The 17,271-nt window shown below is 39.8% G+C and overlaps 1 protein-coding gene across 5 annotated transcripts in view; it reads left to right on the forward strand.

The window, feature by feature from the left end:
- Positions 1-1,372: 1,372 nt before the first annotated feature.
- The window catches only part of LOC117545710 (serine/threonine-protein kinase WNK1-like), a 37,390-nt gene continuing 21,491 nt past the window's right edge, over positions 1,373-17,271 (forward strand). For 4 of the 5 annotated variants that reach the window (XM_034215628.1, XM_034215631.1, XM_034215630.1 and 1 more), the window contains exons 1-2: positions 1,373-1,621; positions 3,308-4,548. In XM_034215628.1, coding sequence (XP_034071519.1) covers positions 3,757-4,548 — 792 coding nt within the window. In that variant the 5' untranslated portion in view covers positions 1,373-1,621; positions 3,308-3,756. Of the gene's footprint in view, positions 1,622-2,375; positions 2,399-3,307; positions 4,549-17,271 lie in introns of those variants that run through there. The other variant, XM_034215629.1, reaches the window with a different exon arrangement.

Consider the following 17,271-nt stretch of genomic DNA (forward strand, 5'->3'; position numbering starts at 1 on the left):
TTACACTAGCTCGTCATGACATATGAAGGCTAGTCCATCTAATCTATATGGTCAACCAGAACCTGTTTTTTTTTTCACAATAGCCAGCGGTGAAAACCTCTACAAACAAACTACCTTTTCTCGTTTGTCCGGTGTGGTGGAGCTCAAACCAGCGCCAATAGTGTATCCTCTGACAATCGGAAAATCGGTTGCAAGCCCCGTCATTATATGTTAATTATTCGATAGATGGTCTATCTGATTTTTTACATCGTTTGCCAGCAGTACTTGCGGCTCAGGAGAGCCAGGGCGCCTCAGTGACGTCAAGACTCCTGTGCGCGTTCACGACAGACTTTCTTCGCCACGCTTAGATTTTAAACGCGCGGTCACGAGGTTTATGGTGGATAAATATAGACAGCAAACAGAACGCAGACGTACCAAGAGTTTTGACAAATAAATGCTTTGCTTTTACATTCAACTGAAAAAAAAGTAAATATGTGGTCATCGAAACATCTATTGGTCAAATCTGGAGTGCTTTAAACAATCGTTTATTATTTAGGCAACGATTGGGAATGCTGTTAAGCACAATTTAGAATATGTCATATTAAACAATTAAATAATTAAATAGAGAGGGTATTATACTGTCTACAGCAGTTAGTTTAGCATTTTCTGTGAAAAAAATATAAAATTAGACTGACATGTATAGTCAACAAACACCGGCAGGGGGCAATGTTCACTTGTAAGAAAATTGTATTTCGAAATGGGTGCAACAAATGTAAAAATCTTCACTACATAAAATACATTAATGAAAATACATAATATGAATCAAAACATAAAGGCAGATTGGACTAAGAAAAATAGATTAATTGTTTTTATTTATGTATTATCATATAGCATTTAATTACATGTGTTCTGTGTATTAGATGAAGTTCACAAGGGTATTTTGTCTTCAAAAAGGATCAGGGTTAGAAAAAACAAGAACAAAAAAATAAGTAAGCGTATTTACATTCAATACATTGTGAAATTGTGACACATACGTGACAGCTCTTACTTCTGTAAATAATGTTGTGTAAATGTCACCTGCAAACTGACTACGTTTTTTTTGGGGGGGGGGTATACTAAATACAGTATTCTATTATAAAATACACATTTTATTCCAATTCACATCTAACATGAAAAAGACCCTAAATATTAAAAACATAGGCTACTTGTTATTTCTGTATATGATTTTCATAGCATTTAGAAAAAAGGATAGCAGATATTACTTATTGGTTTTAACCTTCATTGCATTTGACTGTAATACATCATCATAAGATATTCGGATACAAAATGTATATCATGAAGGATGAAGGTGCTTCAGAGGGATTTCTGCGTCTATGTATGTTATGGTTATGAGGTCATTCTCCACTGGCGCAGGCGCTTTCGGAAAACCCCGTTTCTTCTCAATATGTAGCAACTGCGCCGCTTGTATGTAAGAGAGCCTCACAAATCGTAACTTTGATATTCACTAACTGGGTAATTGATCTACCTGACACTTAAGGACATTTGACTTGTATCCCCCTGTACATATACAAAGACGGATTAACGCTGTGAAGACCATTTCAACGCCGATGACCGTCAGTTGTGTTGTGGATACGATATTGAGGTAGGTCGCTGTCTGCCACCCGGCACCGCTCTGTTAGCTGTATCGTTAAGGGCCAATGCTAACTGTTAGCAAAGCCAGACCCCCAACGAACAGCAAATAGCACTATGTATTTAAAACGAATTTAACGTGATATACATATGGTGTGCTCCTCTTCTACGAATAGTTACAATGACCCAGTCAGGGAGAGTATCATTTTAAAGTGCGTAGTCTAATGACAACAAACGAAGCGTTAGCGTTTGTAGCTTCATATGCTAACATGAAATTGAATGGGGGCAGCCAAGAGGTGCGTCTGGCTTTTTAGGCCATCGGCAAGGCCACTCTAGCTAACGTTAGCTGACTGGCTAGCAGTGGCGCTATTTGTCAATGCAGGCTGTTCAATTTCCAACCGGCGTCTTATGTATACGAAATGTTAGCTTGTAATGTTAACCACTCAGGAATGGAAACCTGCCCTGGAATGGTAAATAAGTCAATATAGAGTAAACGCTATTCTTAATTGCTAACGGTTACGTTAATGGCAACATCGGCTATGTAAAATTACTTTAGTGGCAGGCCAAATTGCTAGCAGCGGGGCGTTAAATATTTTTAAAACAATTGACGTGAAAATCATTGATGCTTGGTTAAAGTTTCGCTGGTTAAAGATTAGCTTAAGACAGCTAACTAGCTCTATGCTAGCTATGCTTATTAGCAAGCTAACAAAGAGCCGTTGCTCCTCCTTGCTTTGTCGATGCTCGATGTTGCCATTTTCAAGTGGATTGGTGTCACTTATAAGACGGCGAAGTACGTTAGACGAGGCTTACGTAAATTAATTTACCCATTTAATTAAGTGTTAACGTAATTTTTAACAGGTATCAGGATGTTAATGCTGCTAACATTACTAGGGTTGGTTCTGACACCAGGTTTTGGTAATGGCCTCAACCAAGGCAGGTTATAGATGACTAATAAGCAATTGGATTGCCAATGCACACCTGCATCTTTAAAGGACCATTATTGACGCATTACAAAATAGTCATGCTACATGCGCAAGTCTTTAGCATTTGCAGTTTAGATGATGGTATATGATATATTGGTATGCTGATTTAAAGTACTGCTTCACGTTAACGACTTTAACGATGCACTTAATATAAGTTATTCAGACAATATTCAATGACCCCGTGAGTAGCGGTACTTTCTTTTTTAGTAGGCCTACTGGAGACGGGTTGTCAACTCTTTAATATGTGTAACATTGACAGTTTACTGTGTCATTCTAAAGGGCTGTTGGATGCATTTGGGATTCGTGCCACATTAAATACTTATAGTGCTTCTTTAAATTGTATACTCAATACAAAACGTAATGGCTTACTAAATAAATTAGTGCATTTATATAACAATTGGGCACAGTAAAATACATTGAAATTGCCCCTGTGAATGCAGGCATGTTCCTATGTCCTTGGGCAAGGCAGCAAATCTTATCCAAGGCGGAAAACCTATAGACCAATAAATCTATGAATCAAAAGCAATTCACTAAATTATTCTTTGCACTGAACTTTGTAGTTTACAGTAATTTGTTATTGAACTTTATGTTTACAGTAAATTCTTCTTGTGAATACAGTTGCTTGTCTTTTACAGGTCATGTTGTCATTTGACATAATGTTGGTTACTTTGTGAAATATTTCAGGCAACATTTTGTTTTATTTTTTTCTCTTGCAGTGATACTGAACTGGAACGTATTCCGAGGGTCTGGCCTTCCTTCCTTTGGCTACAGTAGGAAGTTTGGGGCCTGTTGTGGGCTGTGCATGTTTGTTCCTCACCAGTGATTCCTTATGCTTGATAGAAGCTGCACCCTTACAGGATGGATGGTGTGGACTTAAAGAGACTTGTGTATCAACATCAGCACTCTGTGTTCTTCTGTGGTGTTCAATCTTTTACCATTTACAAGAGGACACCTCCCATCCTATACCCCCAATCTCTGCACTATATTTATAAAGACCGTCAATAAAAAAAGACAGTTGAAGGTAGAAGTTGCAATACTTTCTATCTTTTTTCTTTTTAAAGCTCAGACCGATACTGCTTATATAGGCCTATATGGCGGAAATGGAAGTATCCTTATTTTAATTATTCAGTTAGTGTACCCCCTTACTTATAGTGTGGGTGGTGGGATGTCGGGAAAGCTAGACGACAAAATGGTGAAGTTCCTGGTTCCCCCTCAGAAGAGTGGAAATGGCCCCAGTTCTGGTTCAGATTCGATGGTGAGTGAGGGCCGGCCAACAGAAGTGAGACGCCGGCATCACACCATGGAGCGTGATCGTTGTAACCCCGAACACCGTTTTCTGCGCCGAAGTGTCATCAGTGATTCCAATGCTACGGCATTAGCTCTCCCTTTACCTAGCAAGATCCCCATCCCTGCACCTCAACGGGTTCAGCTACGAGAAATCCCTCCACAGCGGCAACTGGCGGCTGTTGCTGCTCATTTACTGCGTGCTGAACCAAGTCCAGCTCAAAATGAGGAGACTGCTGTTAGTGGAAGAGTAGGAGTACAAGAAAAAGAAATAACCAAGGTGGATGTAGTGCCTTCGGAGCAGGAGCCAGTCATTGTACAAGATACCTGTGATGGAGAGGTGGTGGTAGCAGCCGGCTCCGCACCATGCTTAGGATCAGAATTGCCCAGACAAATAGAACCTGAAAGCACCAGTGAGGTGAAGGTACCACCTGAAGAAGAAGGGGAGGAAGAAGACAAGGAAACTGCCAAGGCACGAGCAGAGGCAGAGCAGAGAGAAGCTGAGAAGAAAGTGCAGGATGACATTGAAGAGGCAGAGACCAAAGCAGTGGGAACATCACCAGATGGACGCTTCTTAAAGTTCGATATAGAAATTGGACGGGGCTCCTTCAAGACTGTCTACAAGGGCTTGGACACTGAGACCACGGTGGAGGTTGCTTGGTGTGAACTTCAGGTAAGACAATTGTATAACTTTTGTTACTAATATTATTGATATAGTAGTTATAATAATCATAATCATAATCATTTATTGTATTAATAATTTTTACTTCATACCCTTATGGCTACTGCTTTCAGTTGCTCTCATTTGTGAATGTTTTTTGATTTGGTCACTTTTAGTATTGCATTTCTACTGCAATTGTTATCGTCTCCTTTTTATTTAGGCTGTTTACATTCATCAAGCTTAAGTGGCGTAGAGCCAAAACAATTTCCTTTCACACTGTTACCTGAGCTACAGCTTCTGTCATTTCCGCTGTGAGACACATGGCTAGCATTTCCTTTTTGATTGTTTCACATCGCTTTTATCATCAAAGGATAACTAAACTACTTCCCACTTTCCCAAATGTGCTTTTTGGTGCAGCGCCGTCCATATTTAATGACATGATTGTACTTATTATGATATAACTTCTTATGTTAAAAAGTTACAAAACTTATCAGGGCTTGTAACATTTATGTTTTTAACACTATCTATGACCAAGTGATACATAACACTTTTATCACAGGAAATTGCTAGATTCAAGGTTAGACTTGGTCTCATGGCACTAGAAGTGTTTAGAGTTTATTAAGTCATCATAACAATTTCCCATTAACAGATTTTAAAATGGCAGAGGATATTAACACAATAATTATGATGAAATTAAAGTCTTCCAGAGCTGCAAAATAACCAACAGAAGGGTAAAAGTTAACTAAGCATATTATTGTCAGAATAAGGTGAGATTTAAATATCAGTATTACAACTTTTTGAAGAAGTAAAATATCTGATCATCAGACATCAAAAATGTAAAACGTCAAACAAGTAACGATGACATTTAGTGTTTAACATTTCCAATTTCCAGTACTTATACTTAATGTAGAACAGTAGAAATAATTGACTTAAATTATTATTTTTTAAACATGGATTATTGTTATCTTATCTTTATAATATATCTGTGGGACTATATATATATATATATATATAATCATCATCAAACTTGTTTCATTATTGATAATGAATAATATCTTTTAAAATACACATTTTTCTATCATTAGCTTTTTCATCTCTCTGATCAATAGTTTGTGATTTTCTTAAAAATGCCTGGGGGGAAAAATGTAGCCCTTGTATCTGTCCAGTTAGATCAGCGACATGGCCCATAGCAACGTTTGACCTCATTCACCACGTGCATGTTTGCTTTTGCTTTCACCCTGTCATGAGACGCATAGGCCTTACACGGCAGAACATTCAGCCATAGCTACACAGGCACACTGGTTTCAGAACAATGTGAAGATTACAGACGCACGCCCCTCCCCCCTCACACAGACCAAATGACACGCATGCTCAGAGCATTCCTGCTCTGAATGCTGGTGAATGTTAATGTTAAGTGGGTCACATTCCTGAAAGAGGAATCTCCTGTGTGAAGTGCAGCAGGCCGGCCTGCCAAGGCTTGCTCCTAGAGTGTCCGTCCACCCCCGCCCTTTTAACTTCCTCACACTTTCCGGTGTTTCAGATTTGTAACCCCTTTTAAAGCAAAACTCAGTAACTATACCTATTCCTTTTAACTTCCTTTAGTTATTATTATACTTTATGTTGAAAAATGTCAACATATTTTTGGTCAACTTATTTTACAGTATCATCTTTTTATCATTTGTTATGTCATTTTCCAACAAGAAGGCCTATGAACACTTTTTGAAACTTCTATAGTTGCTATTTCTAATTTGTTGTTCCTTTCTTTTCACTATATCTGTAAAGCGTCTTTGAGCACCTGTAAAAGCGCTAACAAAATAAATCTATTATTATTATTTCAGTATACATTTGACTTTGATGGCAAGCGAGTAAATTGTTATATTTGAGGTAGATTTTAGATGGATGTTGGACCTTATTGCATTTGATTTATTTATTATTAAGTCGTTATCTAATGATATGAATGTCACAAGCGCTAGATTACTAAAGATGTTTAGGTTTTTCTGTTGATAAAGCTGTGGATCGATAGATTGACTCAACCTTGTGGGAGTAATTGTTATGTTAGGGGAAAGAAAAATAGACTTCGTCCCCTTGACGTCCTGGGAAATTTAAATGATCTCTCCTCTAATATGTGTGGTTTGTATGAAAAATATTTACCTTTTTTTATATATATTTTTTCCTCTTTGGAGGCTTACCTACATTTTGTGTGGGACTTATCAGTGTCCAAAACCACTTTTATCGGGGGACTTATCCAATGCAAAGAGGTGATGTGGGAAATAACTTTGTTTTATGCACATAGAGGTCAATCCTGAAAGATGAAACTATAATCTGTTTCTCCGTAATGTTCATCTGTCAACTCAAGACTTTCGAGGCTAGAAACAGTTGAGCTGCACGTGAGAATCCCCTCTCACATGGTTGTTAAAGCGGTCCCATGATCACTAAGTGTTACTGTTGCATTCCAGATTCATCTCGAGGCAATATTGAGTAAGGCGATATTAAAATACATGTTTTTTCATACAGTTTCAGTTTAGCTATATACTGATGTTGCCTTTACAAACATGCATATCATTAGCCATTTTCATTTAGGAACTTTTGAAAGAAATATATAGCTATTTTCTACTCTTCTAGATTGGTGCGTGAACAATGCAATCATCACATTATAAAATGCCACTGTTTAAGAAAGAAGTAAGGGCTAATATGGTTTATTTACTTATATTTCGTGTTGATGCCAGAATCAGGGAGGCAGAAAGTAATCAGCATTATCCATAGGCCTTACATCTATTTGTTCACTGGGAATTCAGACCTCATTTACACGGGAACGTTTGCGTTTACGCACCGTATGCGTTTTCAAAAAAGTCTTCCGTTCACACGCATTCGATTCATTTAACGTGTCCGTTCACACGAGACCGCTGGAAACGCTGTAGTACATATGCCGGGCCTGTAAGTGGCGCTGCTGTTGCCACAAAATACACCAAAAGCAGCGAAGAAGACCCCGGAGCATGGTTGCCCTTCTGTTTATTCTCCGCGGTGGACGGCGTGTTCTCCTGCTGTATATCTCTCCGGTAGTCCACCAGCAGATGAAAAACACCTCTTCCAAGGGACGAGGGAACCGCGCGGCAAAGTTTCCGTAAAGGTGTCCGCCGGTCAACATGTCCGTTAAAGTTTAAATCTTCCGTACAAAATTAGAAAAGTGCTGGTCAGATGTCTTCTTTGTTATTCATTGAGCTTTAAAACAAATTGATAACGACTCTGTATAATAATAAACGGAGCCTCTCTTTTCCTCCCCCTCTTCTGACAGCCCAGTAGCTGATCTCTGAGCAGGAGACATGGGGAGAGGGAGATGGGGCTATTTCATCGTTATCAGAAAATGATCGTATAGAGTCGTACAGACGAATCCGTTTTACCCCCCAGAGCGTTCCGTTTGCAGATCTATCCACCTTGGGACCCGTTATCGTTTGCGGGGTCCGTTTCTATCGTTTTGTTACGGCCTCGTGTAAACGAAAGGGCTATAGGCAAGAGAAACTATGTGGATACAACCCGTTTCGTCCTTGTGTAAACAGGGTCTCAGTGTCAGCTGGAAGCAACAGCAGCACCTTTGCTTCTATGCTAATGGACAAGTCTAACAGGTTTTCCTTCATAGGACACTCTAACTCCATTGTCATCCCTAGATTTACAGTTGTTCATTTTAATTAATTAGTTTTCAGGAACCATGGGGGCCTACAAAATAAATATGCCACGATTCTCGATACCCACATTTCTGTAAAAAGATCTTGAAACAACTGTATTTATTCAAGCTATCACCAAAAACAACAGTATGCAAATAATAGAATATAGCTTGATGCATCCTTATGAAACTCAATGCAACCATGCAATTGTTAAATACACTGTTATCTTAGTTATTTACCAAAAAGCACTGCGGTGCCCACCAGCTGTGAAAAGCCAAAGTTCACTAGCTCTCCTCCTGCAAAATTCAACATGGACTGTGGTTTAAAAAGTTGTTCCAGTTGTTTACTCTCTATTCTCAATATATAACCATAAGTGGAAATGAGGTACCAAATGTCATCAGTGTCACAAGAGCTTCAGTAGTAAAACAATATTTAACCATAAAAGTGTTGGACTGATTTACCAATGAACCCACTTTGCCTTCCCTAAAGCTATGCCTCAATCATAGCTTAAAGCTCTACTGTGTAAAGTTTGAATAAAATGGCCCTGGCCTATTCAGTCTTGTGGCCATCTGTCCACAATTGTCGTAGGCGTCAACCCTTCACACCCACCCATGAACCCACACAGTTTTTTCAAATCTCACGTTGCAGGCATGTCTGAACACAATAAGTAGGTCACCACAGAGAGGAAGTCGAGGGAAAAAAGGAATTCATTTAAGAGCCTCCCCTTTCTTGCTCACTCATCCATTTTCAACCATGTCATCTTCCACTGGCTGCCTCCCAACCTCCCTCCCCCCAATACTGGCTAAAGCCAAACGCAGAATGATATGGTAAAAATGCAGGCATCCTTTAGAAGCTATGGGAGGGGACGGATGGCATCCGCTAAGAGTGACGCGCTTTACAGATGTCATTTAAAATAGTGACTCTTTTTGTGATAACGCAACATGGTTAGAAATCTAAAGTTTACCATAAACTATGGAATATTAATTGTTTATTTATAGAAACACATTTGACAAATCTAATGTTCTATACATATTTCAGGGTTCGTACGGGTTCTTGAAATCCTTGAAAATGCTTGAAATTTGACGTGGTGTTTTCAAGGTTGGGAAAGTGCTTGAATTTGGGGAATGGTGCTTGAAATTGAGATAAAGTGCTTGAAAATGTAAATGCTTTACTTTTACAATAAATTGCTGTCTGACTGAATAGTTCGCTTTTTAGATTAAAAGAAAATAATTGCTTCGCTTCTACATAAAATAGCTCCGCTGCGTCCTTCCCGCGCTATGCGCGCGACCGGCAAGTGTTTGTGTTACGTGTGACCCGGGCATTCTGATGAGAGTGATAGATGACTGTGTGCCAGGAGGTTGCCGTTTCAACGAGCGTTGGCTAGCAGAAGACAAATACAAGCCATGGCTAAGACGAGGGTCAAGCCCACGAGTAGCCTCCTGCAAAGTTTGCAAAAATAATGATGCGAGAGTCTGCGCTGACGAGCCACATGAAAGGTACGCCGTAGTAGAGCATTTTAGATTAGGCTAACGTTGCATGTTACGTTTGTTTAAGCTAACGTTAGCGAGCTGAATAGCGAACTCGATTGAGGGATAATAATAATTGCAGGGGACAATCATTTCAGAGGAGCGTACCTATGTTATGTGCGTTACAGTCGCTATCCTGTGGTGTTCAGAGGATGAAGCACTCACGGCATTTCGTGTTATAGTCACGAAATATAATCTATTGATTCGACACAGAGCGATTTTGAAAGCAATGTATTTCTACTGGTAGTATGTTTCGTGCCTAAACCAAATGTGACTTGATCTCTCGAAATCAGTCACATTGACCCGAAGACACATTTTCGTTTGTATTACTGGTCTGGGGGAAGCTCGCGAGTGTGTTTGTGTATTTTTGCGTTTGTGTACCGGGGAAACACTCACAAGAAACACCGGCGGCTGTTATGCTTGCTGAGATGTTACATTAGTCCGTTCTCTGCTTGTAATTATGCCGAAGCTTCAAAGTTGTATTTATCATCTGAATTTGCAGAAACAAGTTTAATATTCTGAAAGCCAATACTTTGTTTATTTGAAAACATGAAAACAAACTGTCTTTTATATAAAATTGAAGTATTATACAAGTAAAACTACATTTAGCTTTAATCCCATGTAATTGTAGAATGAACACAGTCTTCCTTTGAAGATGTAGAAGTCAGGTGTCTTGCAGGGTTCGTACGGTCATGGAAAACCTGGAAAAGTCATGGAAATTCAAAATGCAAATTCCAGGCCCTGGAAAAGTTATGGAAAACAATATTTTTCCCAAAGTTTTGGAAAAGTCATGGAAATGTAACTAAAGTTGCGTCAAATATAATTTACATTTTATCTAATCGCCGAAATAATCTGCGGTCGCGAGCTGTTATGTGCCATCATGAGGCGCATGGTGTTATTTTTTAATATATGAAGCACAAACTGTGTTCTCGAGTCTTCCTGGCTGTCGGCTGAACTCTGCTGCTCCCTGCTGCTCCGGGATGAGGGTCAGCTACATTAGCTACGGTGTGTTCGTTTACTGTGCGGAGTCACTGTGGCACAGACTGAGCCGCTGGTGAAGAGCTGTTAGAACGGGCCGTTCAGGTGTTCAGAGCAGAGCGGCAGAGCATGATGTGAACTGGAACGTTTTTCTGTCGCAACATCATTTAAGGAATCGTTGAGCTAGCTAGCTAGCATACATTGTCACTATCTGCTAACGTTAGCTTTAGCCTTCGTTTTCTAATAGTTTTTTTCATAGGCTATAAACTGAGGTGGTATAAGTATAGATATTGTGCTAGAGTAAAAGTAGAAGTACTCAGATCGTGTACTTTAGTAGAAGTACTCAGATCTTGTACTTAATAAAAGTATAGTACTCAGATATTGTACTTGAGTGAAAGTAGAAGTACTCAGATCTTGTACTTAATAAAAGTATAGTAGGCTACTCAGATCTTGTAGTAAAAGTAGAAGTACTCAGATATTGTACTGGAGTAAAAGTAGAAGTACTCAGATCTTGTACTTGAGTAAAAGTAGAAGTACCAGAGTGTAGGAATACTCTGTTACAGTAATAGACCTGCATTCAAAATGTTCCTCAAGTGAAAGTAGAAAAGTATTCTCATCAAAATATAGTGAAAGTAACGACAGTAAAATTAGTCATTGTGCAGATTGGTCCATTTCAGAATAATATATATGATATGTTTTATAATGATTGATCATGAAAGTGTTCTCAAAGCTGGTGAAGGTGCAGCTAGTTTGAATGACTTTGTATACTGCAGGGTAGCTTGTGGATTTACTCCAGGTGGAACTAAAGTCTGATTCAACACTTGATTATATTTCACATCATTCATCCAGATCTGTGAAGTAACTAAAGGTATTAAATACATGCAGTGGAGTAGAAGTACACCATGTACCTCTGACTTATGTTTACTGCCAACCTAAAAGTACCTCAACAATAGTAATCAATAATGTATTGAAAAGTTATTTGGCTGATTGTTTTATATCGGCTCAGACAGGTTATATGGGAGGCCTAGTCTACGTACAGATCACTCATTTTGAAATATTAAACTTAGTTTTATTTTCTTAAATTTGTCAACCTCGTGTAGAAGGCTATCACGAAACACACATTTCGTTGTTTATAGCATAAAGAACATCTGATTTAATGTGAGGTAGGGAAATAATCATTTGAGTATGTGTATATAAATATGTAATTTCAACAGCTGTAAGCTGCTTGAAAAGCTGGAAAATGCACCTTGAAAATGCTTGAAAAGTGCTTGAATTTGACTTTGGAAAAGGTGTAAGAACCCTGCAGGAGGTTGCAACGTTAACTAGCTGAATAGCGAACTCGATTGAGGGATAATAATAATTGCAGGGGACAATCATTTCAGAGGAGCATATCTATGTTATGTGCGTTACAGTCGCCATCCTGTGGTGTTCAGAGGATGAAGCACTCACGGCATTTTGTGTTATAGTCACGAAATATAATCTATTGATTTGACACAGAGCGATTTTGAAAGCAATGTATTTCTACTGGTAGTATATGTTTCGTGCCTAAACCAAATGTGACTTGCTCTATCGAAATCAGTCACATTGACCCGAAGACACATTTTCGTTTATATTACTGGTCTGGGGGAAGCTCGCGAGTGTGTTTGTGTTTGTGTACCGGGGAAACACACACAACAAACACCGGCTGTTGTTATGCTTGCTGTAATGTTACATTAGTCCGTTCTCCGCTTGTAATTATGCCGAAGCTTCAAAGTTGTATTTATCATCTGAATTTGCCGAAACAAGTTTAATATTCTGAAAGCCAATACTTTGTTTATTTGAAAACAAATGAAAACAAACTGTCTTTTATATCAAATTGAAGTATTATACAAGTAAAACTACATTTTGCTTTAATCCCATGTAATTGTAGAATGAACACAGTCTTCCTTTGAAGATGTATAACGGCCGGTCCATACAGCGGCGTGCGTTGAAGCTTCCAACGCTTCTGCCCATTCACTTTGAATGGGGTGACGTCACTTTTAGCCGAACTGCATTTTGGGAAGCGACGTGGAGCGTTGCTGGCTTCAAAAGTTGAGCAATGTTCAACTTTTGACGCCTCAACGGAGGCGTCAGCCAATGAAATCCCGTTTATGCAAATCTGCCAGTACAAGCACTAGCCAATCAAACCGCGTGTATGCTGGGAGAGACTACGCAGGTCATTTCCTCATATTAAAAAAAATGGAGGGAAAATTCATTATAGCGGTAGTGAATCACCCGGTGCTGTATGATCAGTCTCTGTTCATTAGTGCTGGGGGGAAACGATTATTTTGAAAACGATTAATCGGGCGATTATTTGATCGATTAGTCGACTAATCGAACGATTATTTTTCTGTTGTTCAATTCATAAAAAACGTAATGTAAAAAAAACGTAATGTAAAACATTTTTTTTTCACGATACTGTGTCTCAGGGGATCTTAATATTTAAGAACCTATTAATGTGTTATACCAGATTAACGGAAATAATCTCAGCTAATTGACGATACAAACCATGTTTACCAACACAAAACAAAACACAAGTCTCATAAGAAGCAAACTAAAATGCTATCTAAATGACACCTGAGCGAAAAATGCTAACGGACATTGGCACAGAACTCAAGATAAAAGTACCCTTATTACTTATCGTAGCTGCACATACAAGATATCCGATTAAAGCTGAGACTCCACAGATTGTGTAGGTACATAGTATCATCACTGAGTGATCCGGACTCGCGACAGGGGAAGCAAATACAGTCATCACAACACGTACCTTCACAGAGCTTCTAGGGAGATCGTCTCACCGCCGTAGCTGTCAATCTGATCAAAATACGTGTTCAATGGCATTAAAATGAGAAAAAACGCGGCTGAATCGGTTAATCCATAGGTTTTTAACGTCCATGTATAAAACAATTATTGAATTTATAATCCATAATTCCATTTTAATGTAAAAATCGGAGAGCAAATGCTAGCTGCTAATGGTTGCCACCACAGCTAGCTGCTGCTTCCGATCCAGCAGCAGTCTCAGTGAGATATAAATATATAAATATCTTTGCGTTTTGGACTAACTTTAAAATATTCCCATGCTTTTGAAGACCTAGGGCGAGATGTTTTCGTTTGAGGGCTTCGTGCGCAATCCTGTGAGGAGGAGGTGGTAGCCGTTTCAGTCTCCATTGTGTTAGAAGTGCGATTGCGAACTGCTTGTTGCTTTGGGTGACCCACGTGTGTGTGGCGACCATATATACAGTCTATGGTGGCGACGCGTCGACGCGGAAATATGTCGTCGACGATATTTTGAAGTCGTCGACGCGTCGCTACAGCACTACTGTTCATCTACCGGGATACAAACCGGAGGAGCGAGGCATGGAGGGAGGTGGCAGAGACAGTGGATGAAACTGGTAGGTTTTCGCCTGTTTGGGGATTTTATATCCAGTTTACTTCGTTTTAACATTGCTATTGTATGTCGGGGGCGGGAGATTCATGTGATTGGTTGTTGGTCGCAAAAAATCCCCAAGCTTCAGATACGCCCACCTCCAAGCGTCAACGCATGCCGCTGTGTGGACGGGCCGTCAGTCAGGTGTCTTGAGTAGTCAAAATTACCTACAAATCATTGTACACATTTGTAAATATTATTTTCCACTTGTTACCATTGTGAGTCTATTTCTATGCAGCTCTGTGTGATTTTGTGGCTACAATTCAGACTAATACACTACCAGAGGTGGAGAAGTACTCAGATATTGTACTTGAGTAAAAGTAGAAGTACTCAGATCGTGTACTTGAGTAAAAGTAGAAGTACTCAGATCTTGTACTTGAGTAAAAGTAGAAGTACTCAGATCGTGTACTTGAGTAAGAGTAGAAGTACTCAGATCTAGTACTTGAGTAAAAGTAGAAGTACTCAGATCTTGTTCTTGAGTGAAAGTAGAAGTACTCAGATCTTGTTCTTGAGTGAAAGTAGAAGTACTCAGATCTTGTTCTTGAGTAAAAGTAGAAGTACTCAGATCTTGTACTTGAGTAAAAGTAGAAGTACCAGAGTGTAGGAATACTCTGTTTCAGTAAAAGTCCTGCATTCAAAAATGTTCCTTAAGTGAAAGTAGAAAAATATTCTCATTAGGGCTGCACGATATTGAAAAAAACTGACATCGCGATTTCCCCCCCCCCCCCCCCCCTGCAGTATATATTGCGTTTTTTTTTAACCTGTTAAGCCCCAAAGTCCCGGCGGGTACTTTACTTTTTTTTTCACGACACTGTGTCTCAGGGGGTCTTAATATTTAAGAACCTATTAATGTGTTATACCAGATTAGCGGAAATAATCTCAGCTAACTGACGATACAAACCATTTTTACCAAAACAAAACACAAGTCTCATAAGAAGCATCTAAATGAACCCTGAGCGAAAAATGCTAACGCACTTTGGCACAGAACTCAAGATAAAAGTACTCTTATTACTTATCGTAGATGCACATACAAGATATCCGATTAAAGCTGAGGTTCCACAGATTATTTAAGTATATACAGCGTGCGAAAAAGTACACGTCCCACCGTCCGGGACGTGTTATTTACAATATTGGACAAGTAGATCTTTCAATTGACTTGTCCGGCGGACAAGTGACGTTTTTCGCCCTGATTTATTGACAAATTATTGATACATTCAGTTTACAAAAGGCAGAACTCATTTGCAAATTGTACGTGTCCGCCATTGTTCGTTTAGAAATGTTAGTTTCGGTTCTGCTTGTCGATTCCTAAGGAAATGCATCTCGCCGCTTTCTGTACAGTTACGGCCCGTCTACACTACAGGCATCGAAGAATGCTTTCAACGCTTCGCCCATTCATTTGAATGGGCTGACGTAGAAGATTTTTAAACTTCGCCGAACTGCATTGTGGGGAGCATGGCATGGCTTTGCAAGCATCACGAGCATCTATCGGCATCAAAAGTTGAACAATGTTCAACTTTTGAGGCTCGATGCTTGGCATCAGCCAATCAAATCCCGCGTATGCAAATCTGACAGTACAAGCGCTAGCCAATCGGACCGCGTGTATGCTGGGAGAGACTACGCAGGTCATTTCCTCATGTTCAAATTTTTTTTGGGAAAATTCATTATAGCAGTAGTGAATCACCCGGTGCTGTATGATCAGTCTCTGTTCATCTACCGGGATACAAACCGGAGGAGCGAGGCATGGAGGGAGGTGGCAGAGACAGTGGATGAAACTGGTAGGTTTTCGCCTGTTTGGGGATTTTATATCCAAACTTCGTTTTAACATTGCTATTGCTTTGTATGCCGGGGGCGGGCGGGAGATTCCTGATTGGTTGTTGGTCGCCTTGGGCGCGAGAAATCGCCAAGCCTCAGACACGCCCAGCTTCAAGATTTTTTGATGCCTGTAGTGTAGACGGGCCGTTACGCTGCGTCCACACTACAGCATCGACAGCTTCAAAAACAGTTTCCAACGCGTCTGCCCATTCACTTTGAATGGGGTGACGTCACGTTGCCTCGCTTTTCGCAGAACTGAATTGTGGGTAGCATAGCGGTCCGTCTCCGGCATCAGAAGTTGAACAATGTTCAACTTCTGACGCCGGAGACGCCGGAGTAGCCAGCGCCAGCCAATCAAATCCCGTTTCTGAAAATCTGACAGCTCAAGCGCTAGCCAATCAAACCGCATCTAACGGCCCGTCTACACTACAGGCATCAAAAAATCTTGAAGCTGGGCGTGTCTGAGGCTTGGCGATTTCTCGCGCCCATTTCTCGCGCCCAAGTCCAGCGCAGTCTAACACACACACATTACCAAATAAGGAGTGAGAGTTACGCGTAGCCAAAACCGGAAGCTGCATACACTCTGGTGGCTACCATTAGCAGCTAACTTTTGTGCTCCGATTTTTACATAATTCTGTGCTAAAGTGCGTTAGCATTTAAAAAAAAAAAATGAATAAAACCGCACGTCCCTGCGGTGTGAATATCGCGCATGCGCATATCGCGGTTATCGCCATGACACACCATGTACCTCTGAGCTGTAGTGGAGTAGAAGTACACCATGTACCTCTGAACTGTAGTGGAGTAGAAGTACACCATGTACCTCTGAACTGTAGAGGAGTAGAAGTACACCATGTACCTCTGAACTGTAGAGGAGTAGAAGTACACCATGTACCTCTGAACTGTAGAGGAGTAGAAGTACACCATGTACCTCTGAACTGTAGAGGAGTAGAAGTACACCATGTACCTCCGACTTATGTTCACTGCCAACCTAAAAGTACCTCAACAATTAATCAATAATCTATTGAAAAGTTATTTGGCTGATTGTTTTATATCGGCTCAGCCAGGTTATATGGGATGCCTAGTCTACGTACAGGTCACTAATTTTGAAATATTAAACTTAGTTTTCTTTTCTTTAATTTTTCATCCTTGTGTAGAAGGCTATCACGAAACACACATGTGGTTGTTTATAGCATAAAGAACATCTGATTTAATGTGAGGTAGGGAAATAATCATTTGAGTATGTGTATATAAATATGTAATTTACAACAGCTGTAAGATGCTTGAAAAGCTAGAAAATGCACCTTGAAAATGGTTG

The sequence above is a fragment of the Gymnodraco acuticeps genome, unplaced genomic scaffold, assembly GCF_902827175.1.
Source record: "Gymnodraco acuticeps unplaced genomic scaffold, fGymAcu1.1, whole genome shotgun sequence".
Classification (NCBI taxonomy): Eukaryota; Metazoa; Chordata; class Actinopteri; order Perciformes; family Bathydraconidae; genus Gymnodraco; species Gymnodraco acuticeps.